Raw genomic sequence first — 25,298 nt, forward strand, 5'->3', positions numbered from 1 at the left:
ATTTTGAAATTAGTTTTTCATTCTTTGTGAAACTACATCCTGGGTTAGTTTGATCTTTACTTAGCATGTGTTTCAGGAATCCAAACATCCAGTTCTTTTTTAGTGACTCGCTGTTCATTTCTTGCAGCTGCACACACCCTGTGGCAGATTTCCAGCCCAAAAGGTTTCACTTTGAATCATTTCCCTCCATTTTTTTCCCCCAGGAATCTAAAACTGGTGGTGAGACCACTCCTACTCATTCGTGTTTTATGGACTCCAGTCTCCCTTCTTGTAATATTCAATAATCTTTGGGTAAAGCCAAATGCTTGTGTTTGAAAAAAAGGGTTATCTCTTAATACACTAACAACGTAAACATAACAGATTATTTTGTGATTTGTGGGTTTTGTAGCTTATCTTAAAATAGAAAAACATTAAAAAGGCAAAAACACAGTGACTGGTGAGGCCTATAAAATAACGTAATACAGAGAAAACAATATGAAACAAAGTGCACATTTAAAAGCATGACTTACATATAAAATGGTCATATAGTAGACACAAAAGGTAAATGATCTATTCAATGCCAGGGACAATTAGAAAATAAGAGTAAGAAAAAAAGAAATACAGGATTCCCATTTCATTTGCTACCAGGAATGTGGTGTTTAAGACCCAAAATTAATATAAATTAATTGATCCTTGTTTCCACTTGATTGATGACAATAGATTTAACGTGAATTTTGGAGAATTATCGAGCAGATAGAGATTCAGCTGTGGATTTCGAAACGTCTTCCGTTAAGAGACGTGTGTTGTGAGCTATATGTCTATGCTATAATTGAGCTGTTTGTTGGGTTATGGCCCGGGAAGTGGCTGAACATCTTGTACACTTCCATTATAAACACAGCGACTCGCCATATAAGGGATTTCCTCTTTGTACACTGAACCCGCGATGTGATGTTCTCAAATGACCATTTGAGGATCAATAGCGCCAGCGTTTTTTGTAAACCAATCAGACGCAGAGTTTGGAGTTTATGTTGCATCGAGCAGCCAATAGTTGAGCGGTGTTGCTTCTGAGGGGCGGGTCAATGCTTCGTTCAGGAAGACGGGTGGAAGTGAGGTGGGAATGAGAAATCATCATTTAGTTAGCTCGCTGCTAGCTGCCTGGAGCCGACTACCGAGGTGTTATGCGTGTAGTTGCCGAAATCAGCGGATTGTTTTTCTTTCGATAGGTGCAACGATGACCCTCTGACACCAAGAATGGACATAAGTTAACAATGACGGGGGAGAAAAAGAAGAAAAAGCGGCTGAACCGCAGCATTCTTCTTGCAAAGAAAATTATAATAAAAGATGGAGGAAGTGTGAGTTAAATATTTATTTATCTTCGTCAACTTAGCCTGCCGCTGAGACAAGCTGGCTCTCAGTCGCTGAAGTTAGTTAGCAGTCTTGTTTATTTCATGAAAACGCGACAGTCGAAGCTGCATTTGTTTATGATTTTCTGTATTTGATGGTTTGCCCCGGCGGACGTTAACCGTTAGCTGGGTCCGCCTCGCTAACTAGCTTACACAGCTAGATGTGAACTAGCATTCGCTAGCTAACGTTAGCGGCCTCCGTTTGCTAGTCGTTTACACGTCAGCTCAGGTAACGCTAGTTGGCTAATATAAACGTTAGCTGTGTTATTCCTTAACTCCTAACAATAATTCAGCTACACTGGAGTACTAGCTTATGTAACTTACACCTGCTCTTAACCTTTACGTTACCTTAAGTTTGTTGAAACTCAGGACATTTTGCGTGACAGTGCATCACTTAGAAGCAAAAACCTGGGGCTCGGTTAACGTTAGCTCACTAGCATATGTGTCTAATTGGGGTTATTTTTACCCTGTTGCAACACACAGATAATGTCATTAGCAACCCATTAGCTACCTTTTGTTCTACCTAGCTAATTATGTAAGGGAGAAATTAAGATAACTTGTCAGACAGCGTCAGATATTTTTAGCCGACAATGTGGTTTATAAATTGGCGAAGGCAGGACATTTTAGCAATTGGTTTGCTAACGTTGGGTAAAAACAAGCAAACAAAACGTTCAAGTTAGCATTGCAGGAAAACACAAACATTGATTACAACTGAAGCTTACACCAACTGTGTACACAGCATAGTTTTTTAACTACGTGGCTGTTCGGAATATGGTGCTGATGATCGGTTAGTTATTACTCAGGGCTTGTTTCTGAAACGATTAGAATTATTTTTCTGGTTCATTGACTCCAGTAGTCCGCGCCTGATGATACCGTCATATAATATGATGAGATGCCCTGACCTGGAAGCATCACACTTCCTCAACAGCTCAGATAGTCGGCTTGTAGTTATTTGGTAATTTAGATAGTGTTAGTATGTATGATGCATTAGGCGTTTGGCAAGGAGTGAGAATGGTAGGATTGTTATAAATGCAGTGAGGCATCAGTGCTGGTTATGTAATCAGTTGGACAGCTATACCAATCATGCTGGATATTCATAAAAGGACACACCGAGTTGTAATCATAATGAAGAAAACCAGAAACTGTTGTTTTCCTTCTCTAGTGGCTCTGTCATCCCAGTGACAGTCTGGTCTGGATGTATTTTAAACACCTGATATGATGTTGCTTTTTGCCAACAAAGTCAGATTACTGTTATTGCCTTACTGTATGACCGCAGCAAGGTCTGACCACTCAACCATTAAGATTTCACTTTCCACATGCAGCCCTCGATCCAGCCAGACCATCTAATCAGCTTACAGACTCACAAGTCAACAGCAGAATATGAGCTCTGATCGTCATTTCACTGGAGAGGAAGTTACAACATCAATATAATGAGACGGTTAAACATTGTTCCTTATTTTCTCAGTTAAGCAGGTGGTGTGATCTGTGATAGACGAGTCGTGGAGCAAAAATGGTGGGGGTTTCCTCTGATTTGTCGCTTGCATCCTAGTCAGTTATACCTATACTTGTAGACTGGGTTTCTGGGAAGTTTTCACTCTTTCCACGTGGGTAAATGACAACCCACAAGAGTAAACTTGCATCAAGTGTCTTTAAATTGGCCATGGCCTACTTTACGTGGTCCGTAATTATCACACCTCGCTGTGTTTCCTGCCAAAGCTCAGCATCTAAACTTATTCCAGTGTACTGTCTCTTCACCGTACAGACTTGTATTTTACAGTGTTGCGGTAAAGTGGGTGGGATTTATGTAAATTAAAAGAGTGAATATTTGTGTTTCACTCATTACAGATATAGATCCATATTAAGAGTGTCTCAGTAAGCTATCACAGAGAATATCAATCTGTTGCATTAAAATTGATGGACCTTGACTGTGAAATTTAAATTAAGCGCTTTACGTAAATACTGAAGTATTTTCTTATATAGTACAAAGAGGTGTAAATCGGCAATAAAATGAACGATGCCACAGAATGAATGTGGCATTCAGTGAATCCTCTTCTCTAGTTTAAATTTGTGCAATTGTTTATAGTCAATGAAATTAATTTGTAATTTGAGTAAGGCAATATAACTAATACTGCAGATGTCATGTAAACAGCTTAACTCCGTTGTTTCACTCACATTAATGTCGTAATTAGAGTAAGTATGGCTGGATTATTAGAGCCACAGATCTCGCCCGCTTTCAGATTAGTCTTGGTGTGTGTGCTGCGCAGGCACCATAAAACTCATCTTATAGAAATGGAAACAAAGAGATTTGTGGTTGAAAAAACAGAATGGCTTGTGGCAGTGAAAAAATAAAACCACTTCAATTTGGCAGCAGATATGCAGCTCTAACATTATATTCAGTTGCAGTATGTCACAAGGTTCTCTGAAGATTCATTGGCGTAGAAAACTACCTTTTCTGTTATATTCTAATTTCCCACTTGTCTGAGGGATACAGCAGATTTTATCAATTAATTTGTGAGATCAACTTAAAAATATAATGTATAATATTTCCACATTAAAATGTCTAAAGAAAAAAGAAACACCTTTGTTATATATTAAGTTGAGTTGTGTACTTGCATTATCCCAACATTTCTCCAACAGTGTTCAAACAGGAATCTGTAATTTTATTCTTGGTAATTTTCCATTTAATCTGGTCACTTCTAGGGAAAAATCAGATGATTTGTTCAAGAGTAAGGGAAAAAAAGTTATGTTTTCATCAGTGTCTGTTTGTTGTGAATCTGGATAAAGGGACGGATCCAGACATTTTTTCTCACTTTCATTGCAATGCAAAATTGGCAGTTTTTGACTTTTTTGTTAATTTCTTAGGAAAAAATGAATGGATCTAGATGAAAAAACAGGCCTGCTTAGGTGACTTGTATCTTGTGTGTGAGTGCGAAAGGGTTCTTTTGGGCCTTGACTGAAGTATGTGATTTGCGTACATACATACTGTACATTATATGGAGTTACTGTGAATCTCGAAATTCCTTCCCATAGTAATCAAATGATTTATGTGGATGATGATCTAATATTCCTTTTAAACTTTTAGATAGACAGATAGATGGATAGATAGATAGAAAGATAATATTAAATACTGAGCAAAGTGGAACTTGGTGGATTTGAAGGTGTAAGATAAAGATAGAAAGGTGCATTTTTAATTACAGTGGTAAGATTTAAGTAATAAGTCACTTAAAGTATGTGTGTGTATTGCCTGGGCGTTGCTGTGAAGCGTTGTAAAGTCTGATGGCACCAGGTAGGAATGATTTCCTGTGCCGTTCTTTAAGGCAGCAAGGTTGAATGAGTCTGTTGCTGAAGCTGCTCTTAAGCTTGTCCAGGGTTTCATGGAGGGGATGAGAGACATTGGGCCTCATTCATGAACCGTTCTTAAGTCCCACTTAAGAAGATTTTACGAAGATTGTGGCATTCATGAATTTTTTCTTATCTAGGATTTTTTCTTAGGCAAGAACCAATCCTACGAACACTCAGGAGTACTCTTGCGCAGTGCCGAAATGTTGGCATGGTTGTGTTTTCTTCTCTTGTGTAGTTCAATAAAATGCAATATTACAGTGATAATTCTGTCATATTTATTCATTTATTTATTTATTTCATATTTTTGGTAATTTACAAAGAATTAAAATTCTAAAATAAATTAAATGTGCCAATGATTTAAGATAAATCAAGTAAATTGGAAACATGCCATCAATTAGTAACCCACCCACCCTATTTATACGTGGCATTTCTCCATCCAAGGCCTGCAAAACAATGGCATATATTGCTCCTGCGGCTTTCATCAATGTAAGACCACAGCTGCGAACAATTCTGAGGCTTACGAACGAGTTGGTGAATCTGACGTAGGGTTTTCTTAAGGAACCTCTTAAGAACTACTTAAGAAAGAATCTAAGAAGATTCTTAAGAAGATATTGGTGAATGAGGCTCATTGTCCTTTAGGGGTGGGAAAAATAATCGATTCTTAGATGAATCACGATTCGGACGTGGATGATTCTGAATCGATTCACAAATGTCAAAATCGATTTTCTACATGGTAATTGACAACCAATTGACAATCCAAGTCGATGTGAAAACTGTACACTGTGAAATAGCCCGCACAGTATGTTGAAATCCAGCCCGAACTCAGCGTGAGGTCAGTCAGCTGTGGCAAAGTGTGAGATGTCCAGATCAACCTGTGATACAAACACCTGTATCGACCGTCGACCAGCTGCAGCTATATTAATGTACTACATGTATGCTGCTACAGGAACACTTTTCTTTTCCTTTTGATTCTTTGCAAAGCTGGATGTTTGCTAGCAAATGTAACCTTCCAGTTGACTTGCCACATTTCTTTCATTTGTTTTATTAATTAAATAAAGTATGGATCATTACAAATACTTTGCTTTGAAAGTACCAAGTAGTCACACAGTGAGAAAAAAGTAGGAAGTGATTAGCAAACTCTGCTAATGCATCGAGATGCATCAAGAATCGATTTAGAATCGAATCGCTGACCTCTGAATCGGAATCGAATCGTGAGGTGCCAAGAGATTCCCACCCCTATTGTCCATGATCACCAGCAGTTTTGCCAGCATCCTGTCCTCAGCCACCTCCTCCAGGGTGACAAGCTTAAAGCCAACAACAGACCCTGCCTTCTTTATGAATTTGTTTAGTCTGTTTGCGTCCTTTGCTTTGATGCCCGCACCCCAGGACACCACAGCGAAGAAAATGGTGCTCGCGACAACAGACTGATAAAACACCTCGAGCATCCGGTTGCAGACATTAAAGGACCTGAGCCTCCTCAGGAAGTAAAGCCGGCTCAGGCCCTTCTTGTAGACTGCCTCCGTGTTTGCGGTCCACTCCAGTTTATTGTCCATTTTTTAATGTGTATTTCTTCCTATTTGAAAGTAAAGAACGCATAAACGGTCCCAGCAGAGCAGTTCTGATATCATTGGTGGCTTGTTTAATTCAACATCCAGCACTTTATAGGCTAAGACAAATGTATCATGTTGGACAGCCCGCAGTGAGGTAAGAGAAATAACCTAAGTGCGGGCTGTCCAACAGGGTCATGTGATTAGTATCATCACACAAATGCTGCCTTGGAATAGATTTCCATTTTACAGTTCGATCTGTTAATGTGTTACCCTCAAAATGCACTTTGATGCCTGCTAAACTGTTTGTTGCTTCTCAGCTAATGCCTTTCTATTTGCATGTGTCTCCATCCAGCCTCAGGGAATCGGTGAGCCCAGTGTTTACCATGCTGTGGTGGTCATCTTCCTGGAGTTTTTTGCATGGGGTCTCCTTACCACCCCAATGCTTACGGTAAGCCTCACGTAGAGACACGGTTATGTAAACTGACATACACTAACAGTTTGTAATGTATTCATATGCCTACACCTCTCTTCTCCGCAAACCTTGCCAAAGAGTGGCATTTCCCATTGACTGGAACTACACAAGGCCCATCAGTGTAAATGAATGATTGAATTTCTAATCAAATGAGTGAGGCCCTGTGTGACGTAGTTTTATTTTTTTTCTGTGCGTATGTGTTAGCAGATGTTTTGCCAAGCACTAATGGGCTGAGAAATATGAAAAGGGCATCAAACAGTCTTATTGTCTAAGCACCAGTTCTTTGTTGAAAAGACTTGTCAGGGGGTCACTGGTTTGTGTTGTCAGGCCACGGCACAGATGCCTGCCAATGAAACGGCACACATTCACCTCAGTGCTACCACTGCAGAGCAGTGTGGTTTTAAGTATTTGCTACAAGCACCTCGAACAGCCTCACTGATTTTCATTCCAAAATGTAAAATATTGGCACCAGAAAATCAGCAGTCAATAATTAAAAAAACACAGATGATCATTTCCTCAAAAACAGATCTGGTTTGTAAGAAAAGTGCTAAGATGACTCATAATGATGATGTGCTTTATTTCATACCAGCAGGGAGTGTTTATTAATAGTCGCCCTTTTTCTGACGAGCTCTATGTTTATTGAATTCATTCCAGTTTTTTGTACCTATATGTTTTTCTCTACCAGTGTGAATGACTTTAGGTAGAGACTCGTATCTAAAAACCAATGATGAGCAAACATCTGTGAGCCACATGACGCAAACCAGACAGGCTTATGCAATGCATGCTTTTCAGCAGTCTCTTGTTTGAAGAGGTGGTTGTAACTGTTGAGCATTAATTACTGGCGGTTTGTTGCCCTCAAGATCCCTGGGCGGTGACAGGATTTGCATTTTAGACTAATCAGAGGGCAACTGAAGATGAGAGGGACTGCTTCACTGCCCCCAATGAGCGCACTGCTTCATTAGTATCCTGCAGCAACAGTCTTCACTGAGCATTCACAGTCTGTGTGTTGAGTAACTGACTCCCAAAGGAAGAGAGGGGATTCTTAACTATGCCACAAGCTTTTCCCTCTGTACCCCTAAACAATAGCCAGATCTTGTTGTTTAGCCGCTTCAAATTAAACCAAGGTTTCATGTTCCCACACCAGTGTCATTGACACTTGAACCCTGTTGTTATGGACTTTGAACGTATCATTCCATTGATTTTAACTATGTGAACACCCCTTTCACCTATATTCTCGTAAAATAAAGGTATTTATAAGCACATTGTTGAGATGTATATATCCTTAAATACTTAATTACTGTTCTTTGTTATTTGTTGGACATTAAGACTAATACACAAATTAACTTTTATTATTTCATATTTTTTTTTTACTGTAAAACAGGATCCAACTGCCAAATTAAGAAAATGTTAAACATTTTCTGCAGTTAAAATGAATGTATGCACTCTCTTAGTACTGCTGAGTCTGCACTGAAAGTTTGACAATGAAGCAGTTTCTGATCAAAACAGTTAATCATCTAAAAACATCAGATTACACTTCAAGTCAAATGTTGTAGCATGATGTTTTCCTCCCTGACAAGAGGAAGAGCTGTGCTCTTACTGTCAAGTGTGAACAGGATATCAGGTTTGAATGGGGCCTTAAAGCTACCTACACTCAAAATACTCAATGTCATCCAGCCTAGCAATAACCATGAGTGAGCGTGTAACCATGACAACACTAAGTACAGACGAAAACTGCAAAATCAAAACTTTGGAAACTTTTTAGGTTATTTGACTGATTTGATATCGGTGAGTGCATCTCTCAGGGGTAAACAAAACAACACCAACTTTACAGTCTCTCCATGGGTGAATTTTGCTTTTTTAATGTGTTGGTGTGTGGGTGATTTAGGTTGCCCAAGAACACAAAACATGTTCAAGTGGATTACTGTGAAAAGGTTCTGTTGCTTTCACGACCAATGTCGAGGAATACCAACCATGTCTGTCTGCAGAGGGATCATAGCTTGAAACTCCAGTTCCAGGGTCTTTACAGGTGTTTGACCAAACAAGAAATCTGTATACTGTGCCTCATGTAGTCAGGACTATGCTCTCATCTCTCCATTCATCCAGACCTTCTGTTGGGGAATGATGGGAAAACTAATAAGATATGATACTTTTGGATCTTTTGGATCTGTGGGAGCTAAGATTTGGAACAGCTTAACAGATGAAGTAAGAATCTGTTATCAAACAGTGGGTTTCTATCAGTGAGATTCTGTTTTCCTGGTGGATATGTGAAAGTGTATTATGTGTAGGTTGTTTAATGATGGAAAACACTGTTGAATCCAGACCAGCTGAATCATTATCTACAATGTGGACCAGAGACCAGTAAAAGGGTGTCAGAAAGCATAACATATTAAACATGTATGTTTAATGCACATGTGTACCATTTACAATATTACAGTTATTAGATTGAACATCCATTTTTCCCCATGGGCCTCAGTGATTGATTTTATGGTTTATATTTCAACCCTCCATCAGCAGATTTTTGTTCCGTCGTGTCACACCTGTTTCACTCCCTAGCCTTCGTTTAACTCTGCAGATCATTGTTTGAAATTTGATACAGACTATGTGGATTAAGTGGTTTCATCTGACGTTATCTGTGTTTGTTCTCCAGGTATTACACCAGACATTCCCCCAACACACATTCCTGATGAATGGGCTTATCCATGGTGTCAAGGTAAGACATCAGCACACAGTTATTACTGGATGTTCTGTCTCTCTGTCATTTGTATGTTTACATGTATCCCTATCGAAAGAGCACGTCTAACAAACTTAATTTGAGTCCCTGCAGTGCTGCTACCCTTACAAGTTTTGAGTATTGTTGTATTGTTCGAACTGTAATGACCTGTATGTTTAGCCTTTTCTTATCCTTTTTGCAATTTGTAAAGGTTGTAGATTAACTAATAAAAGGGTTCGTACGGGTGCTTGAAATCCTTGAAAGTGCTTGAATTTCAATGTTGTGTTTTCAAGGTCTGAAAAGTGCTTGGATTTTAGTTTAAGTGCTTGACATTATAACTCTGTGTCTTGGCAACATTGCGATCAGACTGGAAAATTTGCTTATTACAAGGAGAAATAAAATCAGTGTGTGTGTGTATCACCACACATGCAGCCTTGTAGCAATAGAGAAGGATGGCTGAGGAGAAGGTGAATTTGATGCAATTTGGACTGATGACACATTCAATATTAATAAACTTTGATGAATAAGCGAACAGCTTATAAAAGTTTATGTCAAAAAAGAAAATTACAGGGTGCTCTCAGGTCTCTCTTTGTCTTGGTGCAAGTGTACCTGAAGAACGCCAAGTGGCTTCCCTTTTTTTGGATAAAACTTTGTGTTCTCCTTTAATTTCTAAAGTTTTTGCAATTATAAAACATAATTTTAGATGTTGACAGGGTAATAAAATGTACATAATTGTGATAAAAAGTGAAAAAAATAATCACGAGTATATTCCTGTAGATATGTATTTTACCCCAGCGATAAGGTGCTGGAAAATTTTGTAAATTACCCTTAAAAGTGCTTGAATTTGACCTTGAAAAATGTGTACGAACCCTGTAATAAATATATGGATATTTTTGGTTACTTAAAGTCATACAGTAAAGCATGCCACCAGTAGTGTGCTTTTTGTGTTTTAAGCTGCTGTTAAATAACATCCTCTGCAAGTCTGTCGTGCTTTTGGAAGATTTGCTGAGTATGTATGCTGATGCTCTTGGTCACGCTGGAGCATGACACTAATTCAATGACATGTTAACACCTGCAAGCTGTCTAGTGACCACAGCAGGTTCCCCAGCTGGCCATAATTGCTCATTGAAGCACCTTTGAGGGTGCCTTAAATGCACCTTGACAGTCTTTATTCAGGTGAAAGAAAAGTGTGTCTAATGATAGAGGACAGATTTTCTATTTTTTTGTTATTCTGGCTGTTATGATGTTGACAAAAACATTTTTCTCTCATCAAGAATCAATCAGTCTGCAAACGAGAGAAGACGTTTTGAAGCTAACATCAGTTGACAATTCTATCATTGACCACCATTATTTTAGATTCTTTTTATTATCAAAGTAAGACCATTTTTTGTCTCTTTACTATGTGTCAGTCAGTAGGTTATTTCCTGCAGACCTCACACCAGCAGGCCTGAGATGTTTGCCTTGTTCCTCTGGCTGGCTTAATTTCTTAAGAGTATGCTTTTCTTTCCACGCTACCAGCTATAAGAGCTTGGTGATACATGACTTTAAAGTCCCTATACAAGACTTTAAATTGCCCAAACAAATGAAATAATTGTAGAGAGGTTGTCTGCTTTTGTGTCAGTAAGGCTGTGGAGGGCAAACTTAAGATGCGCCTTGTGTTAATTTTCCACTTGAGTTAGCTGTAAGTGCAGTTTCATGCATAGATTATGTTTTCTACATTGACCTCTACCAAACCTGCAAGTTGTTGACAGTGTGTGCATTTACTCAGATCACAGACTGTCAATCTATAAGTGGTAACTTGACTCAAGTTATCCATTTACAGAAGTTTTCCGATGCATGTGCCCTTTCTCTCTCTCTCTCTCTCTCCATCCTTTCCAGGGCCTATTATCATTTCTGAGTGCTCCTCTAATTGGAGCATTGTCAGACGTATGGGGACGGAAGTCATTCTTGCTGCTTACGGTCTTCTTCACGTGTGCACCCATTCCACTGATGAAGATCAGCCCATGGTGAGCCAAAACCCAGAATTATTTAGTATTGTTTAGTCCTTCACAAAATGGTAAATATGGTCACACTTTTCATTTTTACTGAAAAATCTATTAAAATCGTCATGATATGAACAAATTTTGTTGGGTTTAGCATTCTGCAGCACTACAGTATTTCATAATAGTGCTTAGACCTTAGACCTTTATCGAAAAATTGCAGCTTCCTGTCATGTGGCTATTGCACTTAGACATACTGCCACTGCATTGTGTAATTTTATTTGAACCATTTTAGTTTGTCTGTCCTGACCAGCCTTAACTCTTGCCTTGTTTCAGGTGGTACTTTGCAGTCATCTCCATGTCTGGCGTCTTTGCCGTCACTTTCTCTGTGATTTTTGCATACGTGGCGGATATCACACAGGAGCATGAGAGGAGCACAGCATACGGTTTGGTAAGGAGATGTTAAGAATCATGCTTGTATTTGTCCATCACTCTTTTAAAACTGACAAAGAGCCAAAACCGATTTTAAAAAAAGAAAATAAAGAGAACTGCACTAAAGGAGACGTCGGTCATTTCCTGCTTCGCTAAACTCAGTTATGCTCCTACCTTCCTCCAGGTATCAGCTACCTTTGCCGCCAGCCTGGTTACCAGCCCGGCCATTGGAGCTTACCTGTCTGTGGCCTATGGTGACACCTTGGTGGTGATTCTTGCCACAGCCATTGCTCTGCTTGATATTTGCTTCATCCTGGTGGCTGTACCAGAGTCTCTGCCAGAGAAGATGAGGCCAGCATCATGGGGAGCACCGATCTCCTGGGAACAAGCAGATCCCTTCGCTGTGAGTAACAACATAATACTCATTGTTTGTAATTTTCAGTAGATCATGACCCAGTATTATGCAAAAGCAGTTCATGTGTGTTTTATTGAGTTAAAGCCATGTTTGCCTCGATAATCATTTAAGCCTTTACTTCACAGTAACTGATCTTGGAGTGAATTAATTGAATGTTTTCCGTCATAGCAAAGCAATTCATGCTGGGAAAGCACTTGAATAGGATGCAAATTATGTGCAAGTGCAGGTTTTGTTTTTAAACAAATAACTTCTTTGCAATTCTGTCATTAATTCCTGTGTAGCAACACTCTGAGGCATAACCAGAGCCACTTACTTTAGTAAATTAAGTACATGTAAATGATAATGCTCCTCACAGTAACATTGTTTTTCAGTCTCTCTAAATTTAGATCTGGTAAGATTTTGGTCCTACTTGCTGACCAAATGTGCATGTTGGTGCAAAAAATTGCCTTTTTGGCAGATTAGGTGTCTTTTATTACTGAAGGCTTATTAAATTGGTCAGGAACACCGCTGATATCATATTAATGCTTTAGCTATGCAAAAAATTAAATGGTTTCTTGCTGTTCTCTTGGCCAGTCTCTGCGTAAGGTGGGCCAGGACTCCACGGTGCTCCTCATCTGTATCACAGTGTTTCTCTCCTACCTCCCAGAGGCCGGACAGTACTCCAGTTTCTTCCTCTATCTCAGACAGGTAACATTCTGCTCTCCCTGCTTACACAGGAAAACGGCAAGATTATATGCACAAACATCGTTTTGACACGTCATGTACACTCACTACCACATGTCTCTGTGGTATCAGACAGATATTTTTAGAGAGTAAAATGGATTTCAAAAGAAAATGTTATGTTTTTTTACCAGGGAAGTACAATCATGAATAATATGTCCATGTTTTGTGTGACAGCATCATACTTTATCCATTTTGTTCGTAATAAAGGGCTGAAATTGCAACTGTGAAGATCAGCGAAAGATACACACACTTTAACCTGCGTTGCTTTAAGATTATATCAGCCGGTTTGCTGAGTGGCCTGTCTCAGTGTGTCTCTGCAAAATGGTAATCCAGGAAAAGTAATGAATTTTAAACACAGGTAGACAGAAATGGACAGCTGCAGTCTTTATGTAATGGTACAATAACAGCTTGAAGCAGCTGGCAGCTTTGAAACGAACTGACAAGGTGTGAGCTCCTTTTCCTAACTGCTTGAAGTTGACTGCTTATAATGTGTAAACAGTATCAGAGGAACCAGTCGGGCAGGTCTGACACACACTCCCCATATAGTAGTTCTCTTCTCTGCAACCATCTTGAAAATGGAGGCAAAGTAGGTCTGCAGCATTGGGGAAAACAATACTCTAAACGCACCTTCCTGTTTCCTTTTATGCAGAAGTTGCTTCTCACATACCTTTCCACATTCATTTTCATAAATTATACACAACTTGCTTCAGCTGGCCTACTCCTGATGCTGCATATTTGACCTAAATACACCAGAGAAAACAAGAGGAGCTATTAGAGAAGCACTTTGTGTTGTGCAGTTGTGAACAGCTTGTGTTCACAAAAAGCTACACACAAACTCAAGTCTTCCATTGTATTTGGTGAAAGAGCGGGTGGTTTGTGTTTAAGATGTGTGCTTGTTTCTGTTTTTTTCCTGGCATGTCCTAACCTGTGTTATCTGAACGCTCTCTCACCCTCATAGGTCATAGGCTTCTCGTCAGAGACAGTGGCTGCCTTTATCGCTGTGGTGGGGATCCTCTCAATATTAGCTCAGGTACTGAAATAAATAATTTTTTTCCGTTGGATTACATGTTATATTGAGCCTTATTCTCCTCGTGTTTTACATTTTAGAAGGTTTTAAAATTTGAAAATGCTCTTCTTAATTTCTTGGAGCCCAAGTTACAACTTGGAGTCATGTCAAATTATATTTGTTTATCCCAACTTTGTATCAAAACAGTCTCCCATCTGTACAGTTTACAGACCACACCCTATGTCCTTAGATCCATGTTTTGGAAAAAGTCTGCACAAAAAAAGAAAAAAGGAAGAGGCTTAAGTAAAAGCAGAAGTGCACAGCTCCCACCTCTAAGAGGATGAAGTGTGTACAGAGTAGACAAAAATAACAATACACATTGTTTGTTTTGTCAAAATAAATGGCCCAAAACACAGATTTTATTCAGTTCACTCTCGGAGGTAGTGTTGCTTTCGTCAACGAAAATTATGACTAAATATCGTCGTCAACGAACCTTTATTACGTTACGGAAACGAGACGAGACGCAGCGTAAATGTTGGTCATGTGACGAAAACTATAATCAAATATATAATGCAATATAGTTTACGAATAAAAGCGGGACTAAATGTGGTTTACAAAATAAAAACTCTGCTAAAATATCATTGACCGAGAATGTTAAAACGTTATTTCGTCTCGCTGTTATTATTATTTTGCAATATTTCTCTTTCCTGAGTCTCAATTCAAGGGCTGCATCAGGTCGCACTGCGCAGACGCAGGCGAGGTTACTTCCTCAATACCCACTCGCGCAGCATTATTGAGAAGATGCAGCTGCGGTGGGTTAACGTTAACGACAGCTCAAGACACAAAGTTAAGTGTGACACAAAGAAAGGGACCGATGGCCGGACAGTCGGGGTTCGGTGATTCCCAGGTGTGTCCCCTGTCACTCTAAACCCGCGGACAGTTTATAATCATATGGATGCTGTTATGATGTGTAGTGATTGAGATCCTGACCCACTAAACATCCTGTAAAGTGACAAAGTTTCGTTTTCGCTCTTAATTACATAATCGTCATCAGTTAACTGAAAGCTGTCTGACTCCTTCACTCGAGGGGACGGAGGCTGTTTTTTGGGGGGAAAGTGTGTGTGTGTGTGTGTGTGTGTGTGTGTGTGTGTGTGTGTGTGTGTGTGTGTGTGTGTGTGTGTGTGTGTGTGTGTGTGTGTGTGTGTGTGTGTGTGTGTGTGTGTGTGTGTGTGTGTGTGTGTGTGTGTGTGTGTGTGTGTGTGTGTGTGTGTGTGTGAACAAGGAAAGAAGAAAGTATAAAAAAAGAATAATGTATAATAACATGGTGTGTGGGAGTGGTGTGTGCTGCTGTTACCAAATGGGTACTACATAGCAAATGCAATACAAGTACATAGAAAGAAACTGCATTACTAAAAAGAAACTAAAGTGCAATTTTCGTCGACTAAAACTAGACGAAAATAGTCACAGATAATTCTGACTAAAATAAGACTAAAATGCTCAGACTTTTAGTCGACTTAAACTTGACAAGACTAAAAAGAGTATAAAGGTGACTAAAACTAATAAGAACTAAAATGACAGTTTCACACAAAGACTAGACTAAAACTAAAGTTAAAACAGGCTGCCAATAACAACACTACATAGAGGACAGAGAAAATGCTGAATATTTGACGATTACTGAGGATATTGCTGTAGATGCATTTTCTGCTCATTGATTAAGAAACTAATTGTTCCAAATCTGTCAGAGTCTAACCTTGGGTGATATTAGAATTATTACACCTATTTGCTACATAACTTAATGCCTTTTGTCATGTGTGTGTTTTTGTAGACGGTAGTGTTGGGGATCCTGATGCGTTCTATAGGGAATAAGAACACAATCCTGCTCGGCCTCGGCTTCCAGATTCTCCAGCTGGCTTGGTATGGCTTTGGCTCTCAGCCCTGGTGAGTAAACTTCACACATTATTTCTAACATACACTTCACCATTCCACCAAATTAATTCAAAGGGACAGAGACCCTACACACAAAGAACTAAAGATTAATTTCGAAATCTGCTTTATTGATTTGTGAAAGATGAAGTTCTTCCATCTGCATCACTTGTAATGCGTGTAACCATGGCGGTCAGTGGGCAAGCTTAAAAAAAGATATTTGTGATACAGTAAAAACAGTAATCACGCAGCGAAGATAATTCAGGCGAGGAAGGAAGATGACTAAGCATTTCCTGCAGCATAGTGCAAAACCACAGTCGTTGTCATTATTCATCTGAATCAGTTAATGGTGGCTCATTCAACCACTTTAAAATGGCAAATATTTAACTTGCACTGCAGGATAGAGAATAATCCTATGTTTCGTTTAGCCTTTCAAGTCAAGTGAAATACAAAATATTTAACATCTTTGACAATTGTTTGTCGTCAGTATACTTTGGTTTGTTTCATTTGACTCAAATAATATTTTAAAAACCTGAAGAACGGTCGGACGGTCGGCTCGAACCATTCAGTGTTTTTCAGTAACCTTTTGAAAAGCATCACACACTAGCTTCCATGCAATGTAGTTGTCCATTTCATTAACATCTCCTTCACCGAAGATACATGTTTAATGCTTTCGTGTCTCATTAATGACAATTTCACTAACATTACAGACCTAATTTACATGGGCTACAGACTAAAGTAAATTAAATTGGAGTACATAACAATGCACATCCGAACCATCAGAAACATCAGATTCAACATCAGTTCAGGCGGCTGTGGCTCAGTGGGTAGAGCGGGTCGTCTAGTGATCGGAAGGTCACCAGTTCGAATCCCAGCTCCCCCTAGTTGCATGTCGAAGTGTCCTTGAGCAAGATACTGAACCCCAAATTGCTCCTGATGAGCAGTTGGCACCTTGCATGGCAGCCTCCGTCATCAGTGTATGAATGTGTGTGTGAATGGGTGAATGTGGCATCTGTTGTACAGCGCTTTGAGCTGTCGTTAGACTGGAAAAGCGCTATAAAAATGCAGACCATTTACCATTTATTCAGAATACTGTTTATCTATATGTCTAAAGTTTACAGTTATCATACAAAATGACAATGAAAATAAAACATTTACTGATTTCACATATTTCCACAATGCAATTCAAACACCAGTTTCTACCTGGAAATAGCGGTTGTTATTGGCACATCAGAGTGATTATTTTGTCAATGTACTGAGTCAATAAAAAGTGAAAGTGTAACTCTAAAACCCTTTAGATTATTTCAGTCCCCATCCACTGCACACACACATAGCCACGATTGTCTGTTTCCTTGCATTAGAATCTATCCCCTCTTGTCATTTCTATGGCATATGATCATCTTCAGCAAGTAAGGCTATTAACTTACATCTGCAAAGGATACCCTTACTTTTGCGGTCCTTGCCCATAGCTCCACCAACAAGTCTCCCATCTCTTCAAGATGCATTTTAGGAATTGAGGTGGAGGCCCAAAATACAGAAATGAGACGAGCTCCTTGTAATTGTTACTGTCTGTATTGTAATGCCTTGACATAACACCAGAGGGTAGCATAGTCTCGCTCAAAGCATTTTCACCAGCTAGGTGGTAACACTGTAATCCTGTAACTGGGAGTCTTTCAAAAGCATCAGTGAAGTGGCGTAATGTGGAATGTTTTGTTGATCATTGTAAATACTGTAATGAACAGTTGCAATGGATGAACAGATTTTTTATTTTTTTTAATTGGCAGTAGCAGTAGTACAACTGTGTTTTATGTGCCCATTCACTGAAAACCTGTAAACATAAAAAATTGTGTTTTTACCAAACAGCGGACACAAGTAACACTATCGGTTTCATTCCTCTTGAGAGGGATCATGACTTCTCCAGTTTCTGTTGTTGTTTTGGCCTGAAGGGGGAAGGTGGAACGACCATGATATCTATTGATTCTGAAAGGAAACATTCACAACAGGTCTCCTTGTTGCTCCTCTCTCCTTTGGTCAATACCCAAGAAATTAAGTTATATAAAGGTCAAGTTGGCCTTATTATGTATTAAGAGGAGAGTCCTTCCAATGTTTACAAAAAATAAGCAGAAACTATTCCATTTGATGTCTCTACCTAAAAAAACAAACAAAAACAAAAAAACAGAATTCTAAAGCAGTCAGTTAATGATAGGAAACATAGAAGTGGTCATTGTTGTCATGATTTTTAGTTACTCATAATTGGAATATGATGTACAGTTTCATCTCAAATGAACGTTGACATTTTATCACTTTAAAGGCTCAGTCACTGCTGGTTATATAGCTGCAATGTGATTACAGATGCATATTAGATTACGCCCTTTCATTTGCCTTAAATAAATGTATGAATCCAATTTTTGAAAGTTAAACAAAGTAAAACAAATGTTTGCTTTTGGTTGTAGGATGATGTGGGCTGCTGGAGCTGTTGCAGCGATGTCCAGTATCACTTTCCCTGCCATCAGCGCCATCGTGTCCCGTAATGCAGACCCTGACCAACAAGGTAAGTGACATCTATCCATTTCATGAAACAAGCAGAAATCAGTGTTTGATGTACAGTAACAACATGACAAAGAAACAACATTTTGGATTTTGGGACAGTTTCGGAGCAGTGATGAAGATAATGAGTCTTGAAACCTTACTGACAGTATTCCATTTATATCCGTTTTCCTATATAGGTGTCGTCCAGGGGATGATTACTGGAATTCGGGGCCTCTGTAATGGTCTGGGCCCGGCTCTCTACGGTTTTGTCTTCTACTTGTTCCACGTGGAGCTGACTGACACAGATGGCTCTGAGAAAGGTGCCAAACCCAACATGGCCAACCCCACTGATGAGGTGAGCATGAACAATAAATTGTGTGCAAGTCAGTAACACAATATGGAGAATGTACTGTAACTAATGATTTCCTTTTTTCAGAGTGCCATCATCCCAGGTCCTCCCTTCCTGTTTGGTGCATGCTCAGTGCTGCTGTCTCTGCTGGTGGCCCTGTTTATCCCGGAGCACACAGGGCCCGGCATGAGGCCCGGTGCCTACAAGAAGCACAGCAACGGGGCACAGAGCCACTCCCACAGCCCTCAAGGCAGCGGGGCCGAGGGCAAGGAGCCGCTGCTCGAGGACAGCAGCGTATAGCCTCAGCTGAGGGGGGCAGACACCCTCGCTCCGACCCAACAACCCCCCCGCACACATGGACTGATACACATTCATTTTACCACATGGACACAGTCTCACCTCAGGCACACATCAGACTCAAGTGCCATGAAGAGGTCTTTGTGTCCACAGCACAAAAGTCGGCACTCCTTCCTTCGCAGCCCTTTTCTTTTTTTAAAGCAGGGTATTGTGAAGACTCTGCATAAAGAGGGTGTGCTGAGTATTTTTCGGGGCTGCAGTGGAAAGGTGTGTGTGACTTGGCTGAGCTGGACTCTAATCCTTGGTTTCTATAAACCAGTAACAGAGTGGAGTATACAACAGCTTGCCCCCCTTCTGGTGCAAAACAGAACAGTGATTCGGTTTAGAGTGTGAGTGACGTATATCTCAAATGTTACTAAATCCCTGTGTGATTCTTCATACCCCTGTAGCCGGTGAAGTGGCAACTGTTAGTCCGACAAAAGCGTGACAAACAGTTAGATGAGCACTTGTCTAACGGTCTTTTACAAGCTAACATCTGCTCAGATGCTTGTCGTTGCGACTACAGCTCTGTTAAAGCATCCAAGAAGGGAACACAGTTTTCCTCTGCATGCTCAACAGGGAAGCACAGCAACTGAAAACCTGTGAGTGAAGTTTCTGCAGACCAGTGTTTGAGGGATGCTGCCTAAACTAGGTTAGGATGGGTCAATCAGTTCAGATAGAAAAAGCTTTGGAAGACCAGACTTTGTCTAAACAACACACTTCTTACAGAGTGAAGTGTGCAAGAGAGACCACTTTATTAGCTGAAACCGTTTTTCAATGTTTACTTGCCATTCTCTAGATAAGTAGTAAAGTTTGGGTTGTATATTTTTCTCTGTTCAAACTGAAGGCTAGATGTGCTTCAAGTTCTTATTCAACAAACAAATGTTGCCTCGAAGTGACTTAATATATATATGTATATATATATTAATTACGTAACCTGTATGAAGACCGAGGTCTGAGAAGGCTCTGTAATCTTACGCTATCGCTCCCATCGGAGCGTTACACTTTTTATTCCTTTTGTTTTCATGCCCTTCTTGTTGCTTTGTTTCCTGACATTTATCACCATCAGGGTTAAGGCTTACAGAACCATGTTTTTGTTTTGAAGGCATCTGGACCATTAGGAGCTAGAGCGTTGCTATCAGCATGTCAGTGTTGGCACTGACTGTTAATACAGAGTCTTGAATTAATATCATTAGATTAAACTGATATCACTCGTGCTGCTGCAGAAGATCATTCAAAGTGAGTGTGATGTAATGTAGTGGATGAAGATTTCTACAGTGGTAACTGGATTTGAATTATGAAACGGTTTCATTAAGCTTCCATACAAACGATTGATAACAGGCACTGCACATTTCTCAAACAACGGATGATTACAGTTTTAGATGTGAAGCACCTCATGGAACTGGCTTTTAAACAGGCTTCAGATTGTCCACAATGGCGAGCTGTGTAATTATCAGATCAGTTTTGTATTCGCTAACCTGCACCACTTGCAGAAAAAAGGACTTTTCGATGAACAAAACAGGAAAGCAAAATAAAAGAGCTGTTTTTTAAAGCTGATGTTTTTGAGTGTTTTAAAGTTTGATGTTTCCCACAAACACCTGTTGGCTATGAATGCTAACATATAGCATATATAAGGGCAATCAAGCTTTAAGATTAGATGTATTCATTCATTAAAACGTTTAAATAACAGTGATCCAATTCTAACGAACTAATTCTGATTGCCAAAGCAAACAAAATAATGCCTGTAAAATAAAACCAGTAGATAAAAACAGCTGTAGATAATTTAGACATTTTTAAAAACATCCAAACAATCTAGCCTCCTCTTAATATGACATTTTTGAAACCATAATCTGTAGCCAGGACGGTTTTTGAGGTCATTTGTTACAAGATGACCTTGTGAACATTGTCAACTGTAGTTGTCCCAGAATTAATTAGTAAATATACTCCAGTCAACAAATTACATAGAGTGCAACCAAATGTAAAAGAAATTTGCCCACTTATAAAACAGTCTGAAATTTCCAAATCAAAACAACAGCGTTGTCTTTCTTCCCTGTAGTCTATCTGCAGGTGTAAACGCTGCTGTTCCCTTTTTTGCCAGTAGGTGGTGCAGCTTGAACGTGAACTGCACGCTTGAACCTGCTGCAGTTCCATGATTGGTTAATTTAGGCCTTTTTTTCTCTTTCTTTTTTTTGCAGCTTCGCATTAGTGACACTATGTTCCCTTGAAACTGGTAATCATGCTTATTATAATTTTTAACAGAACAGAATTTATAAATGCCTCAAGTGCATTCAACCAGCGAAATTACAACCTGATGAGGAATAGTCACTAACGGGGGATTTGTGCTGTTTAACATCTATCTGAAGAGAAATGTTTGTTGTATATTTTGTGCCAAATTTTGTTTTGGGTTTGCTTTTTCATACTGTGTGTGTGTATGTATGCTTGTGCACTTGAGTGATTTGGACTTTTTCTTTTGTTTTTGTTTTCTCTTGTCTTAATTTCTTTGACTGAAAATGTAAGTTTTAATGCTATTTTTTTATAGCTTTTTAAAACTTCATTGGGACATTTTTAGGATTCTTTTTCGACGTTGTGGCTAGATGGTGTATATCCGAATGTCCATCCGTTTGTTTTCAGCTTCGGTCTTCATTTGATAACAAGCATTTCATCATGATGAGTTACATTTGATAAGTTTATCCTTCCCAGATTTATCTATTGATCATAACAAGAGTCACTGAATGTTCCAAGCCAAGCTGTACACGTTGACCACGCTTTACCCTCAATGTTTTGACTTAACCTGTCATTATTTTTATTATCTCAGAGGGGGTGTTACTAGACAGGAGGCCATTGGTGTTGATTTAATCTCTGAATATCATTTTTTTAATTTGATCATTATTGGACAAACACATTGGTAAACCCATGACTTCAGATCCTACTTCAATTGGTAAGATTCTGCACCAGCCCCATGTGCACTCGTACAGCTTCCAAGCAGACGACTGTAAATGTACAAAAATCACCTGTACGTACAGCAAATGTATATATTTATTGCTCAAGGAGACGGCCACCTCTTGGTCTATTTGGTTGTATGGTGCAATTATTATTCTATATTTCTCAAGACTTACCTGCTAGCCACTCCTGTTTTTAGTGCGATGTGGTTTGTGGCCTGAACCCCCTCTCTGTGTGCCTAAAATTAGCCAAGAAATGAGTATGGCAACATAAGTAAATGGTGGTTATTATGTAAATATGGGAAACTAATGACAAACTATTTATTAAAGGTTTATTGTACAATGAAAAGTTTGAGTTTGTTCCTGTGGAATTATGGGTGTGAACCATAATGTTTTATTTCACCCCTGAGCCAAAGCTAATTGAGTGATCCGGGTGTGACTCTGAAGGTAACCAACTTGTGATTCTTTTTAGTGGTGTGTTTTAAAATGCGGATCCTAAAGTAAATGGCAGCTAAATCCCATTACAAATAGCCAGACTTTTTGTTTAATGCTCTGACTTTGTGTGTTGTTTGTTCAGTAATCCTGCTGTTCAGAGTTTTCATGCAGCTCTGATGCTTTTCCTGCAGCTGCACACTGTATATACGCAACAGTTATTAATGCACAGACCTAAGCTCATTTACTTTCTGTGGTCTGAGCCTTTCTTTATTAAAGCCACATGGAGGTGGTAGTACTAAAGTCGAGCAGAAATCCTCAATAAGGCTCAGAAGAAGTGTGTAATAAGTGTAGTCGATGGAGCAATTCCAGTGCCAAAATCATACACAATTTATTATTAAAGAGGAACTGTGTAGTTTTGGATAAGAATTCTAATATTTTTAATATTGATGAGGTAGTAACACAATAAAAAAATGTTTCTATAACTGAATAAACAAGCTATTCTCAGAGGAAAAATCAGATCCTAGAACACTGTTTGAAGTTAGAAAGGTGGCAGGGTCCGCCACATATAAACAGACTAAAACAGTATGAAATTGTGCCGTCAGTTTATTTATTCTGTTTATTCAATCATGAAAATAAAATAATTTAGTTTGTTAAGGCATATCAAGAAAATCAGTCAATGAAGATTTGATTAAATTGTCTTAAAACCTACATAGTGCACCTTTTTTAAAGGTGGTTCAACATTGCTGTCACTCTTGATTCTGCCTAGAGACTTAAAGAAGAGAAGGCTTGTCAGCCACTGTCTCTATAAAGGGACATTTCCCTCTACATTTACAGATTAATTTTCACATGCCTGAGCAGACGGCCTCACTGGGGTTTCCTTCTGTCTGCCAGAATATGATGATGTAGGCAGAGTGTCCACGTGGAGTAGCAGGTGTCCTGTGGTCTTAACCTCGGATAGAGGAGATAATAATAAGACTCTTAACTGTAATCCATGCCCATTGTCATCTTACGAGCCCTCTAACGGCACCGGGGGTGGGTTTAGTTATGATGGACTCATCAGCACAACGGGGTTTCTTAAATGAGCAATCCGTCATCACTGACTACTGTACATATTAAGCATGCGGGCTATAGAAATCCAGGGGAAAGTGTAAGAAAGACATTTTTCATATCTAACTGTGATTTTAGCTGCCTCGGCACTGGAAGACTTGCAGACACATGCTTGTTGTAGAATGAAAGGGGGGAATGCTTTAACATGCGGCCTCTGGCGCTTGTAGCTACACAGCACATCAACAAACGGCAGGTTCCAGCTTTCAGGGGAATTAGGGGCACACAGCCTTGTCAGGATTAACAGCTCTCTGGCAGGGAAAGGATTGGGCATGTTTTAACAAGAGCAACTTTACGAAGCGCTTTGGAGAAGGTGGCTGTTCAGATCACTTCCAAGGCCCAAGAGTGAGTTCAAGGGCCCCTCTTGGGTCTGCCCTTGTCGTTTATTTGTGCTCATGTCGGGGTTGAAAAGAGGCCATGTGACTATTTGGGGGAGCTGCCGGAATGTATTGTGATGCAGAGTCTGCTGTCGTAGCACATTTACTTTCCAGGCTTCAATTAGGTGCATGAGAGTGGAAGAGTGCTTACATGTTTGAAAACCGGCCTCCTGCACTTGGCTGGAGGCCATGCACAGTCCGCAGCGCCGTCACTACAAATGTGAGTGTCCATTAACCTCGGAGAGGCAGCGCATCCATCAAGCTCTGCCTCGAAACTTAAAGTATTGTCTTTGCGAATGCTGCAAATGTCAGCAGGAAGAAATCTTTCTTCAGAGCTGTACACCTCAGACGCACTGGAAAGGGGAAGTGGGCCCAGCGGTGGATGTCCCACTCGGCCCTGACACGCGGCAGCATCCTTTCCTGTGGTGGAGGAGTGAAGCGCACTGGCGTCTAGGAAGGGCCCCGGGATGAATCATGTGTGAACCTCATTGTTCTTCCAGTCAAGCAGGTCTGTGTGAACCTGCGTTTGTCACCAACCTCTGCCACAGCGCCTGCTTTCCCATGTTCTATATGCAGACCGCCAACGTTTCCTCATATGACCTTCTAGCACTCGTGGTTGACGATTAACTTGGGGATAGATGTGGGCCCCTGGGTACATGCTGTTTCTCACACAAAGCTCTCACACCTCTAGATGCACAACTTTTTTTTCCCTCCAAGGCCACAGATTGAAAAAAAAACCCTTGTATTTACCTCACAGATATCTCCGGCACCTCCTATAGATACTGCAGACGGACAGAAATAAACCCAAGAATGTCACAGTATGTTCATAATAACAGTGAGTCAGCCTTATCGCTGTGAACCCTGACCCTGTTGTTTTCGCTGTCACATTCAAACAGCGTGCTACCTACATACCTATATGTTGGAAGGAGGTAAAGGTTACACGTTAACGTGTGGTTGCTGTTAACGGAGCGGCAGGCGGCGGACACCTAAAGGGTGTCAGAAAGTACGGCTCCAGGCTTAAATGTAAGAGCACTTTAATCCCTCCCTGCTGTGAGCTGATCATTTCGAGCAGATTTCTGTCATGACTGAGAGAGACACACCATCAACTAATGCACCTGTGCTGTGAGTGACAGTTAAAATGAGTTTGAGGCTACTTACCAAAAATCTGGTCCACTTTAATATCGCCCTCCACCATTTAGCATGAGCAGTAAGCTGCGTTAAACCCTCATCATATCGTTCTTTCAGATGCACCCAAGTCAAATCTGAGACCTCAGGGGTTACATACCTGGGTTAAA

The 25,298-nt window shown here is 39.9% G+C and overlaps 1 protein-coding gene across 1 annotated transcript; it reads left to right on the top strand.

Annotated features, from left to right (window-relative positions):
• Positions 1–1,078: 1,078 nt before the first annotated feature.
• On the top strand, positions 1,079–22,436 carry mfsd14a2 (major facilitator superfamily domain containing 14A2). Its single transcript, XM_030402497.1, has 12 exons — positions 1,079–1,331; positions 6,627–6,722; positions 9,394–9,456; positions 11,335–11,462; positions 11,772–11,886; positions 12,052–12,270; positions 12,856–12,969; positions 13,964–14,035; positions 15,837–15,949; positions 18,388–18,485; positions 18,661–18,818; positions 18,900–22,436. The coding sequence occupies exons 1-12, from the start codon at positions 1,248–1,250 to the stop codon at positions 19,110–19,112; spliced, it is 1,473 nt and encodes a 490-aa protein (XP_030258357.1). The 5' UTR covers positions 1,079–1,247; the 3' UTR covers positions 19,113–22,436.
• The last annotated feature ends 2,862 nt before the right edge of the window (positions 22,437–25,298 follow it).

Source organism: Sparus aurata, chromosome 21 (assembly GCF_900880675.1).
Source record: "Sparus aurata chromosome 21, fSpaAur1.1, whole genome shotgun sequence".
NCBI classification, from domain to species: domain Eukaryota; kingdom Metazoa; phylum Chordata; class Actinopteri; order Spariformes; family Sparidae; genus Sparus; species Sparus aurata.